This window comes from Chinchilla lanigera, unplaced genomic scaffold, assembly GCF_000276665.1.
Source record: "Chinchilla lanigera isolate Chin_1 unplaced genomic scaffold, ChiLan1.0 scaffold00046, whole genome shotgun sequence".
Taxonomy (NCBI): Eukaryota; Metazoa; Chordata; class Mammalia; order Rodentia; family Chinchillidae; genus Chinchilla; species Chinchilla lanigera.
Genome location: NW_004955447.1, coordinates 16,214,774 through 16,227,296, shown reverse-complemented (window position 1 = coordinate 16,227,296; position 12,523 = coordinate 16,214,774). Strand labels below are relative to the sequence as shown.

At 48.3% G+C, this 12,523-nt stretch overlaps 1 protein-coding gene across 2 annotated transcripts in view; it reads left to right on the top strand.

The window, feature by feature from the left end:
• The first annotated feature begins 1,145 nt into the window (after nucleotides 1-1,145).
• Nucleotides 1,146-12,523, top strand: part of Kit (v-kit Hardy-Zuckerman 4 feline sarcoma viral oncogene homolog) — a 77,138-nt gene continuing 65,760 nt past the window's right edge. For both annotated transcript variants that reach the window (XM_013518573.1, XM_013518572.1), the window contains exon 1: nucleotides 1,146-1,185. In XM_013518573.1, coding sequence (XP_013374027.1) covers nucleotides 1,161-1,185 — 25 coding nt within the window. In that variant the 5' untranslated portion in view covers nucleotides 1,146-1,160. The remainder of the gene's footprint in view (nucleotides 1,186-12,523) is intronic.

The following is a 12,523-nucleotide window of genomic DNA, read 5'->3' as shown; positions in this document are numbered from 1 at the left end:
GCCCTGGCCCCGCACCTCGCGCGCCCGGCCGCTCGCGGGGCTCTGGAAGCCCGCGCCCGGGGCCGCGACCTGCAAGCGCAGGTGTCTCTTTCCCCCCGGGAATGTTGGGGTTCTCGAGCCTCTTCCCACGTGGTATTTACACTCGGCCGCCCGAGGCGAGGGCTGGGAGGTGGAATGAAACTTCCGCAGCCCTCCGGAGGTGCCTTCAGCTGTTGGGAAAATCCGGTTACCCGGGCGCGGGAACTCGGGTCTCGGAGGACAGGCGTCTGCAGGCTGGGGAGCCCCTGAGTCAGATTCCGGCCTCTTCCCTTTTGTCCAGGTGTCGCTGCTGTGCGTGCCTGGCTCGTCCCCAAGCCCTGTTCTTTCCCAGGTCATTCAAACACAAAAACGTTTGATTACCCCGGTGATGTAACGATACAAAGTGAGTCCACAGGGGCGTCCAGCGCTGCAGAGCGAGGTCGCAGTGACCTGCTGTGAGACCGCCGGCCAGGGTCTCTGTCCGAGACCCAGCACCCCACCCGCCTATTCAGGGGCATGGAGAGGAGTTTCCTCCCGGGAAGAGGCTGCGCATCGGGATCCCTGCGCCGGAGGGGAGGGGTCACGGGGTCACCAGCGAGTGAACGGAAGCCTTAGCTTAATGTGACCCCTGTGGTCTTTATCATTTCTGTCCTGTCATTTTAGATTCATTAGAGGTATGTGAACTAGATGCGTGTGGAACGCCGATCACAGCGGAGGGTGCCCGGGTCCTGTGATTGGCCTGCTCTGTTGGGGACAGGAATTGAAGATCTGCCTTATTGGTGCGGGGACAGAGCCTCCCTCTGCCCCTTGCGTTCTCGATTCCTTTCCTCTGCCAGGCCCTGGTTGTGTGCCCTTGGGCAGGTCATGCCAATTCTGGGGAGTCCAGCTTCCTCAGGAGCAAACTGCGGGGCGTCGAGGTCAGGAAGGTGCCGTCCGTCCAGAAGGCTCTTCCAGCCTTGTGGGCGGAGACTCGGCTCGGTTCCTGACGCCCATCAGGCGGTGCCTGGGGGCCTCCCACTGCCCTGCCCCTCCCCCGCACTGCTCTCCGAGGGGTAGCAGGGCTCGGTTCTGCCGACTGCTCCTGGTACCCTCAGCGGTTACAGCCCGGACCAACAGGATGAACCTGCCGGGAGCGGTGAATCATGCCTGCTCCCCCTGTTCCTGCAGGTGCGGGGCTTTCTGGGTGATTATTCTGCTGGGAATAACGTGATCCTTTTGTAAGGGTTCTCAGATAATTCTGACCCCCTCCGTCCACACCTTTTTTTTTTCCCTTATGACTATATAAATCACGGATGCTGGACTTTTGCGAGCAGCTTTCTGACGCGCCTTAAATTTCATATATATTACGTGTGGGTTGTCCTAGTCCTGATCACCATTGGAAACTGCTGGCCCGGTGCTGAGGCCTTTAGCTGCTATTCCCCATACTTCTAAGCCCAGGAAGTAGTACTACCGCCACGGCTGCTGTTTCACAGCTGGGGAGAGTGGCTAAGTCACTCCCCACGATAATCAGTGGAGGAGACGGAGGGCCCAGCTGCGTATCCATTTACACGGCTCGCCGGGATCGGTACAGTGAGGCTCGCTCTGAAATGTTGAACGTGTGCCTGCTGGACGGCCAGTTTTCCTGAAAAGGGCCTAGGAGCGCTTGTTTTATGGCATTCGAATTAGTGTTCCCCACTTAGGGAACTGTTCACCCAGGGAAGGGTGCATTCCTTGATAGCTGCAGGAGGCGGCATCTGGCCTGTGGTATGAGGGCTTTAGGTGTTAGGGTCCCTAGGGAGGGGGAGATAAGCTATCTCCACATGAGTGGTGCGAGTCGGTTGGGATCCATCCCCCACTCTGAAAAATAAGAACTGCCTTAGCATGTGGACTTGTGCGTACTTGTGAAGAAGAAAGCCCCCGGTAGTGGCAGATACCACTAGCTGTTGGCACTGGATAAGCACGGTGAGACAAAATGGCAATGTCCCACCTGCCTTTCCCCGGAGCAGGTCTCATCAGAAGAGTGCCATGTGTTCTGTGCGCTTCCCTTGTGGCACGTGTATGTACAGATGTTGTGATGAATTTTGCTGCTGTTGTTGACAGCCGTTAGAAGTTACCCGTAGGATTCTGACTCATTTCCTCAAGTCTTCTGATTAAAGAAGGACCCGGGGAAATGAGCCCGGTGAGCCGCGGCTCCTGAAGGCAGCTCAGGAGCCCTTGGAGGCGGTCAGGGCTGCCGCCGCGGCAGCGTTTTCTCAGGAAGGAGTTTAGCGTCGGAGTTGGCAGGCTAGGAGCTAGGAAGTGCTTTATTTTGCTGCATTCATGTATGGTAACTTTTCCAGAGTGGGATTAAAAGACATTTGGAGGAGTCCAAATATGCAAAATTTCATATGCAGTTTCAGGAACTCAAATAGATATTCTTCACGGCTGCAAGTCCAAAAGGAGGAGGGCTTAGTAGGGAGTTAACAGAGGTGAAAGTTCCCACCAAGGGCGAATTCGGTCTTGGTTGACTGTAGAGCGCTTGCGAATAAGCCTGGCCTGAAGACTCTGATTTCTGACATTTTTGGACATGCTTATGTGGCTCATATTTTGACCTAAGATTCTAAGAAGTAAAAGTGGATTTAAGCCAATAGCCTGCTGGCATGTTGGTGGCTCAGACGCTGCTTTATCAGAACACAGTATTTCAAGATATGGAAATTTGTATTAAGATCTCAGGTTCTTCTTTTGAAGAGTTGAAACCTGGCCCCTTCAGGTGGGAGCTGTGCTCCTGGGTGGCTTCGGCTTCTCCCTGCATCCGGCCCCAGACCAGCCAGGTGCCTGCGGTGGAAGGCCCATCTGCGGGCCAGACTGACGGCTCTCGGCTGACAGCTGACAGCTGTGTGGCTTTGGAGCAAGTTGCTTGACCTTTCTGACCTTCAGTGCTTCATCCTGGTTTTGTCATTCATTTGCTGTGTGATTTCAGATAAATTATTTAACCTCTCTGTGTCAGTAAATGTGGTGCTGGGCATGAAACTTTTAGAATGAGGCCTTATGGTAGTACTCAAAATGTTAGCCAGAATTCCTAATTGTGAAACAAGTTATGATTCCCTAAAAGGAGAATGACACCTACTCTCCGTGTGGTTTCCTGAAAGGCGAGAGGGACTTTTGTAAAGGTGCTTGAATTAGGAATGGGTGAGGAATCTAATAAATGAGTGACTTCCTCCAGTAGGTACAATCTGTGTTCCTTTATAATCTTTGCATATGGAGGTCAGTAAACACCGATTTAACAGCTTTGAAAAGGAAGTGAACCTTTAATTTTTGTCTTGAGTTTTATGCAATTTTGAGGTAATAGTTGAGTTTCATACAGCTTTGGTGTAACAGTTGGGAATTACTGGTCTTAGAAAGTGAACAGATCTTAGACTTTTTTTCCGCTAGAAAAATCCCCCGCACATCTCACAGGATTTCTCCAGCAAAACTATTCACACCTGATAATTCTCGCATTCGTCTTGTGCTTTATATGCTTATATTTTGGTCATGACACTTTCTTAGACGGCTTCCAATCATACATTGACAGCTAGGATTTCAACAGTTCCTGCAGGATTTAAGGTTTAAGCTAAATTATTATTCAGGGCACGTGGCAGCAGAGTGAGGCGCTTGGTTTCTGAAAGGCGCAACCTGAGTATTTAATCCCAGTCCTACTCCTTGCAACTGCGAGATCTAGGAAAGACGCCGCCCGCTCTGTAGGCCTCATTTCCTCATCTGTAAGTGGGGCTGATGCAGAGGGCTCCCGTGGTGACTGAAATGCGAGATCTGCGTGTGAGGGCTTGCACAGAGCTCAGAGGAAACTGGACTCCACCGTCAGGTGGGTTTTCTTAGGTTCCTCTTTTAGCTTTGTCTCTGAGAAAAATAAGTGGAAATGGTATAAAACCAGATCATGTAGGTTGTTTTGTATTTACTTTTTGCATTAAGATAAGTTTGCACGTTTAAGGACTAGTTTTCTGAAAGTCCAGCTAGTTAGGTAGTCCATACCTGCTTCTTTATGTAACCTGCTTTTCTTGGCTGACTTTCCTCCAAAGGGGATAAAGAATTTGGAATAAAAGTTTGGAGGAGGGCAGATCTCTAAATGGTCATTTTTCTTTAAGGTAAATGGCGGCTCTAGGAGCGAATGGGCTGCTACCTTATTGTATAGCTTTGACACCGCTGTGACAGTGATGAGTGGAGCTTTTCCCTGATAAATTTTTTAAATGCGGGAACCAAGCTGAACTTGTCCATTGCCCTGGGCCAGACATGGTGCTCAGCAACTCCTGCTCTGACGGCTCTCTAGCACTTGCATGGACCAAATATTTTAGATTCAGATTAACGAAGGTTATCAGTCCTGATTCTGGATCCTTGCAGGGCCTGCAGATAGGGCTGGGAGAGATGGAACAAGTTCACAGCTGCAGAACTCTGGAGCACAGATGCAAAGTGCTCTAGGCCGCGTTTTAGTGTTTTGTTTTGTTTTAACCTAAGGCCTTGCTTATGTAGCCCAGGCTGATTTTGAACTTGCAGGGCAATCCTCTTGCTTCAGCCTCCCGAGTGCTGGGATTATTCGCATGGGCCGCCACACCTGGCACTAGGCAGGATTTTGAAGGAGAGGAGCCCAGATCTTGGTGAGCAGGTGATAACGGAAGTCAGGGATCCACAGAAGCATCTATGTGGGGGATAATATTTGAGATTAATTTCTGCACCTTAAAGCAGAGTAGTGTCTGTAGTTGCAGCACTGCTTGGGAAAAGCGGCAGGAACATGGAGCTGGGTGTTAAGGTCTTAATTTAGGATTACCAGAGCTTTCATTTGGAGGGATGGCTCTGGTAAGGCGTCGAGGGGGACGAGCCTGGAAAGTGGACTCCTGATTAGCCCAAGCAGCACTGGACGCCAGTGTATGGAGCGCGGCGTTGGCCCAGGCTGTGAAGAAGTCCTTGAAGTCTAGGCTAAGGTGGATCTGCCCCGGGGGCGGGGTCACCTGTCCCCTTTCTGCCGGCTAAGCGCACACTGCACCCTGCCGCAGGGTCTGGAAAGCGCGATGCCACATCCTGCAGCAAAAGTTCAGAGGCTTTTCCCCGGGGGGCAGCCAAGACTGAGGGATTCTTTTTTTAAAATTTTAGTAAAATATACACAATATGAAGCGAACCATTTTAACTGTAGCGCGAAATATGTTCACATTGCTCTGCAGCTGTCTCCCGCACACTTCCATCTTGCAAAACTGAAACTGCACTTTTAGGACCAACTTCCCGCCCTGTCGCCCCGCCACTAGTGCATTCTTTCCAGAATATGACTCTTTAGGTACCTGTGATGAGTGGGACCACGCAGTATTTGACCTTTTCTGACAGGCTCATTTTACAGCATAATGACCTCAAGGTTCATCCACCTTGTAGCGTAGGTCAGAATTTTCTTCTTTTTTAATGCTTGGGCCACTGCTGGTACGTGCATGAGTTCGACAGCTCGTGCTATAGTGATAGAAATGGGACAGTCATGCGTGGGACCAGTGTGCACGCACCACTGGTGGCTTAGGCCACCCAACAGCTGTGAATTACGGCCCTTTTATAGCGCTGCTGTGAACGTGTTAAAGGCTGGATAATACTCCATTGTATGCAGGTACCACATTGTGTTATCCACCCTTCCATCTGCTGATGGGTGTTTTGTTTGCTTCCAGCTTTGGGCAAGTGTGCAGGAAGATGGTATGGGCCTGAGCATCCGGGTGGCTAAGGGGAAGTTTTGTCGGGGACCCAGGATGTCAGGCGCTGTGGCCTGCAGCAGTGTGAGGGTGGGGAGCTGGGCAGAGGGACACCCGGTCAGGTTCTTTAGAGTGTGTCGGTGGCAGGATGGGTGAGGGCCTGGGTGGTCACTTGCCTGCTCAGGAGGGAAGGGAGAAGGCCTGGGAGGCTCGAGGAAGGTGGTAATCTTCATCCTCTGGGCTGGCTGTTTTTGGGTACCTTGTCTGTGTCAGGCGCTGGTGTGATGGAGCGGAAGGTGAGCAGGTGTTCCTTGGGTGGTGGTGTGGGAGTGGTGGTGGTACTATGGGACCCGTGGAGACAGCCGGGGAGAGGCGGGCTCTTTGAGGGAGGGAAGCGGTGATGGACTCCGCTAGGTGTGTTCATTGATTATTTACAGGCTGCATTTACTTGAAACTCGCTTTCACAGACGTGATGGTAGAGCATATAAATGAAATTCCTCTGAGGGTCACATCCATACAAAAAAATCAAACTGCAAAGTCACAGAAGCTGGCTCTATGATTCTACGGTAGGCTTTGGGGATTACAAAGAATTGTGTGTCAGGTGCATAGCACTCATAGTGAAAGGAAGTTTCCGAGAAAAAGAGCAACGTGGTAGGAAGAGAAGGTGTTTCTTCGTGTGAGGCCATTTTGAAGGTCTGGTCTTTGTTCTCCTCAGAGAGTGAAGTGGGCCCTTTGGGTGTAGAGGAGGGAGGACGCAGCTGATGGCCGTGGGAGCCAGGCCTGTTGAAGGAAACTTAAAAGAAACTGGATTTACGAAGGCTGCAGAAGATACGGCGAGGGAAGAGTTAGTCAACAGCAGTTTCCAAATACTTGTTCTGTGTGAGGAAGAACGGGACAAAGTACACGTGGTCTGAATTGTCCCTGAACGCAGTTGAGGTTTTCTAATTTTATGTAGGAAAAATTCTCTAATAGGAAGAGTTGGGAAGACTTCATTGCGTTTGGGGTCTTGGCTGGAGAACGAAGAATCATGTTTGAAATGGTTAGGTTCTGCCCACCTCACTTGCCGGAATGACCCTTGAAAGGCTTGTCTGAAATCCTCACGAAATAACTAAAAAATGGCAGAATAAGCAGCCATTTTTCTTGCCTCGCTCTTTTGCTTGCAGGGTAGAGTATTTTCTCATAAATACTGCGTGGACTCACAGTTTTTGGTTATATTGAAAACGGCCAGTAAAGGGCCCATAGCCTTAAAGTAGGTAATTGATCTGTTGGGGTGGAGAATCTAACCACAGAACAAGTTGTATAGTATATATAGTACCTTGGAGTGAATGTCAGAATAAGAGAGATAAGGGGAAGGCTGATGCCCAGAGAAATCCGTCATCAATTAGGTGGTCACACTGTGTGATCTCCCAACCTGCGTCCGGGGGGAGAGGTCTGAGTGGATGAACATGGACCGCTTCAGTCCCTTGGCCTTGATTACTCAGGGGTGGACTGTTTCCTTTGGTTTACTTCCTTCCTATCTGCTCTTTACCCTTGGTCATTTTATGGTCATGGTTTAATCGCCCACATTACATCAGCCAGGGGTCCGGTGGGGGAAGGTAGAAACGAAATTGCAATTCAGTAGCTTCTGGTGGACAGCCTCATTTTCCCCTGTCGTATTGGAACATTTGATGTCTAGATGAGATCCCTGCCTTACAGAGATCAACGCTGGGTAGATGCTAATTTCATGCCATTTGTAATGGGATTCGAAGAACAGTCTGGTCGTCATCTTGATTGGGTTGGAAGAGGTAGGCATCACTTCCTGTGTAGAATGAGCGGCTCATTCAAGGCGAATTGAGAGACCTGAAGGAAGTCCTGAGGAGCGGGATGGGGCTTGGTGAAAGTGTGAACACAAGGCAGAGGGTAAGTGTCAGCCAGAAAACTCTCATCCGGTCTTTGGAATGAGCTCTGGGAGGAGCAGTACAAGGTGAGACGGGACAGGTTTTAGGGCACTTTATATTTCAGGATTTGAAGTATTGCCTACCATGCCATATGTGATACGATTTTTGTAAATGTAATTTGGTCAAGTAGTTGCAGAGAAATAACTTTAAAAAATGGAAAAGTATGCATCTCACTTCTGCATGTAATTATGTATGTTGAGTGCACAATGGAAATCTAGACTGAGTTATTTTTAAGTCCAAAACTGATTACCGTCCCTTTCTTTCCCACCTGATAACCTTGGCTCCAGCCAAGATTGCAGATTTTGTAGTCTCGATATCTGATTTTGGCGATAGGTGATCTCTGATTCTTGGCCTATTAACAAATTTTAAGCCTTTAATAATATGGTAAATATGATAAAAAGTAGTATTTAGCAAACTTTATAAGCCAGCCCTTGCTTATGTCAACTCATTTGTTCACTCAAAAGCAATGACAAGTAAGCCCCCTAAAACCTTGGTGAGGGGTCCGGGGTGCCCTGAAACACCCCAAGGTTCTTTCCTGATACCTGCTCAGTCCTGCGTTAGAAGGGGTGGGTGCTGACGCCGCCCCCACCAGTGCCTGTGCTGAGTGCGGGGAGGGGCAGCTGGCTGTGGTGGGCAGAATTCTGCCACCGAACAGAGAACTGATGACACTGGCCTAGGAATGCCTCATGCTGAGCTAGTGTAAAACAGGTGAGAGGAAGATGAGAACGGAGAAACTCTGACTCCTGTGCTTCTGTCTTAGTGAGGCCAAGACGTCCAGCTTCCTTTGCGTTGCCCCGAGTGACCCAGGTTACTCCAAAGGCAGACGGAAAATTCCCAAGGACAGTAAGCTGGGGTTCCCAGGAACGTGAACCTCATCGCCGGTGCCTACTCTGAGCAGGGAGCGCGCTAGACAGAGGTTCATTGCAGCGAACTTCGGAATGAATGCATCTCTCCTGGAACAGCACATTTAAAGAAAGTAGTCGGTGTAGATATTGGCTTTGGGAGAAAAATATGTATTGGAGATTTCAAGGATGTGTGGCCAGTGTGTGCTGAAAAAGAAAGCTAGATTATGTTAAAAAAGAAAGCTAGACTATGTTAAAGCAAACTTGAGGATTCTAGCTGGGAAGACTGGAATGAAGGCAGTAAAGGTACAGTACTTTAAAAGTACAGTAATAACAATTTTTAGCTTGTAAAGTTTATTTATTTTTGTCTTTTTTGAGACAGAGTTTTACTATGCAGTTCAGGCTGGTCTTGAACTCACTTTATGGCCCAGGCTGGCCTCGAACTTGCAGTGCTCCTCCTGCGTGCTGGGATTGTAGGCGTGTACCACCACACGTGGCTAAATACTTTAAACGTATTTCCGTCCTAATTTTCATAATGTGGATTCCTTCCTTAATGGCTGGATGTATGTTAGAAAGATTTTCGGTTTAAGAACTGGCTGAGGGCTGGGGATTTAGCTCAGCGGCAAAAGCGCTTGCCTGGCAAGCGCAAGGTCGTGAGTTCGGTTCCCGGTACCAGAGAAAAACCAAAAAAAAAAAAAAAAGAACTGGCTGATATTTACTTGGCTGATAAAACACCACATGAACTGGTCCTTAGGATTTCTGCTATTGTGAGATTAAGCCAGGATCCTTACTTTAAACAGGTCATTAGAATAGCCAATGGAAATGCCTAATTGAGACATTTAAGTGTTTTTGTTTGTTCCAGTATAGTCGATATGTATACTTCATGCAGGGAAATGGTAGGTGAGTTTTTCACTAGACTCAAAATTATCATTTTGATAGAGGAGAACCCCCTTCCTTTTTAAAATAAACCAGCATATGTAGAGTAGAAGGGTTTGTGAATTTTTTTCAGTAGATGAATCTGTTACCTAATTTACATTCCAGCATTTTCGAGGGATATTTAAAATGATCATTGCAGTTTCAGACCCACCACCCTAAGAAGAGGCTGTTGTGGAGGGCGGGGACCCTCACATAGAGGGGCTGGTCACCCCCCCCAAGGGCCACCCGGGACAGGGGTCTGACCACCTGCTGACAGTTACAGCTTGATTCTGCTGGTGCCTGTGAGGATTCCATGGAAATCCACAGAAATCATGGGTAATTCTACCATATCAGGCCCAAATCCTTTTCCTCCCAGGGCTTAGGTTCTAGTGAATTCTTCTCCTCCCAGTTCTCTTCTGGACCTTTCTTAGGTCCAGAAAGAAAGGAAACAAAAACAAAATTAGAAAAAAAGAAAAAAGGCTGAGGGTCTCTTACAGAAAGCAGATAAGGAGGTTCGTTTCAACTCGTACAGCAGTCGAGTATGGCAGAGAGTGGAGCGGAAGGGTGGAGGCTGGTCAGGAGGAGAAGGCCCACGGGTACAGGGGGCCAGAGAGAGGAGGTTGCACGGCGGGTGGGGAGGGGGGTGGGTGGAGTCGGTGGGAGTTTCTGAGTGCCGGTCACTACAGCTCTGGGCCTGTCCTCGCAGGGAAGGGCTGAGCGTCAGCTGACGTCCCAGCCTTTTGGCCTCCAGGCTTGGAAACGTGGGAGCAGTGGGCTGCTTGATCAGACAGACACCCTGATAAAGGGTTTACTGACAGGACTGAAGGCGAAACAGGAGAAGTCTTCCCTTCTGGGATTTTGTAGGAGACTTTAATGTACCCAGATGTGTTGCCATCTGATGGTTTGGGACCCTTTTTCCCAGAACATGCCAGAATGTTCTTTCCCAGCCAAAGGAATGGTTTCAGGAACCCCAGCTGGATGCTCCTGGATCTATCTCTCCAAGGACAGAGGTTCTGCACCTCTTTGAGACTTCCTCCATTATTTCTTTTTTTTTTGGTTTTTCTCCGGTACCTGGAACCGAACTCACGACCTTGCGCTTGCCAGGCAGGCGCTTTGCCGCTGAGCTAAATCCCCAGCCCCTCCATTATTTCTTGTTAAAAATCTGAAGAGGTGAGCTGTGTGTGGTGGTGCATATCTGTAATCCCAGCACTCGGGAGGCTGAGGCAGGAGGATCTTTGGGAGTGCAAGACCAGCTTGGGCTACAAAGTGAGCTCAGGTCAGCCTGAACTGCATAGCGAGACCCTGACTCAAAAAGACCAAAAGAAATAAAAAATCTGAAGAACTTCGGTTTTATTAACAACCCAGTTAGGCACCATCAGTCCCACCAGCAGTGTGCTGTTACCACTTTCCCGTCACCGTAGCTGGGTGAGGTGACATCAGAGGGGACATCGCGGACTTTGTGCATCTGATTAGCCTTAGGGCGGCCTTCAGAGGCCCATGGAGTGACCCGTGTCCAGCTTCAGCAGAGCCTCCCAAGTGAGAGTCCACACTGCAGAATTACACAGGACTGAAGGTTCGTCTGCTGGTTGTTGGGTCTGGTGTAGGACGCTTGCTTGACGGGATTGTTAGTTCTGGTCCTCAGGAAGGATCCAGAATTAAGGCTGTCCAGCGACAGAAAACAGTGCCTCCTGGCTTAGGGCCAGAGCCATCCCCGGTGACCACGGTCTTGGCTGAGGGCAGGTATGCTGTGTGGGTACTTACAGGGAGTTATGAAATCAGTTGTTTTGCTGCAGGTTCCACACTTCCTTTTCTCTAGTGTAATCATCATTGTGAGGTGCGTGTTGTTCTGGGTGAGAATTTCAGGGTCTGCATCTAAACAGCTCATGTTTAACTTCACTGTCAGTGGACTAGGGGAGGAGAAACAGATTTTCCAAATCAGTAGGGAGCCTATGGGCCGTGCTCTGGTTTGTTTGAAAACCCATTAGCAACCATTTCATTTCAACACGGAGGAGTTGGACGTCACATTAATTTTTTTAAAATGCACACTTTTATTGTGGAGCGTTTCAGACAGAACGGTGTAATGCCTCATATCCATTACCCAGCTTGACACTTAGCAGCGTAGTCAGTCCCCTTACCCAGCTCCTTGTCCAGGAGTGAGGTGTGCTCAGGGGTCAAAGAACTCATCTGTATTAACTGCTGCTATTATCTATTATTTTGTTAGGAAATTTTGTTTTTTTCATAGATAAAAATGCATCTATAAATATTCTCAATGTAGCTCTCAAATACAGACCCCCCCTTTCCTAAGTATAATGATGATATCAGCACCATCTTCTTCCAGATCAGTAGAATTCCATAGCATTATTGAGTATCCAGTATTCACATTTGCCTTACTGGAAATAAATATAAAAATAAAAACAAATGCATAAATATTTGAATAGAACAGATAAGATTTACACACTGCAATCAGTGGCTATGTCCTTTATGCCACTGCTTATCTGCAGGATTTAGCCCCATATTTTTGTTGCAGAAACTGTATTCTGTGCACTTTTCAGTCTGAATTATGCTGATTGCATTCCTGTGGTAATTAACATGTTCTTTTCCCTGAATTTCCTGTAAATTGTTGATTTAGAGGTTTGATCATATTCAGGTTTTTTTTCTTTCTAAACAAGAGTACTAGATAAATGGTATATTCTTCTGTTATTATTCTACCACCCCTATTTTTGATATATCTTTGGGCATTTTCAGAGATTTGTATTTTTTGTTCTAATGATTGAGCCAATCCTGGTAACCTGTATATACTGTTCTTCTGGGAGACTCTTCTATTGGCTTTTTGCAGTAACATTTAAATTAGCCAGTAACCTGATGTTCTTCTCCCTTTCCTTTCCTTTTTTTTTGCCGGGGGAGGTTTTCTCCTGTACTGGGAATCGAACTCACGACCTTGCGCTTGCCAGGCAGGCGCTGTGCCGCTGAGCTAAATCCCCAGCCCCAACCCTTTCCTTTCCCAAGCTGGGAGTCTGGAGAAATATTTTTGCTCTCAGCTAATATCTATAAATCAGAGAGCCTGTCTATTTTCAAAATTTCCCCATCCTCCATCTAGGGTTGCCTCCATTTCCCCCACTAAAGATTTCTCAAGTGTAGATTTGCT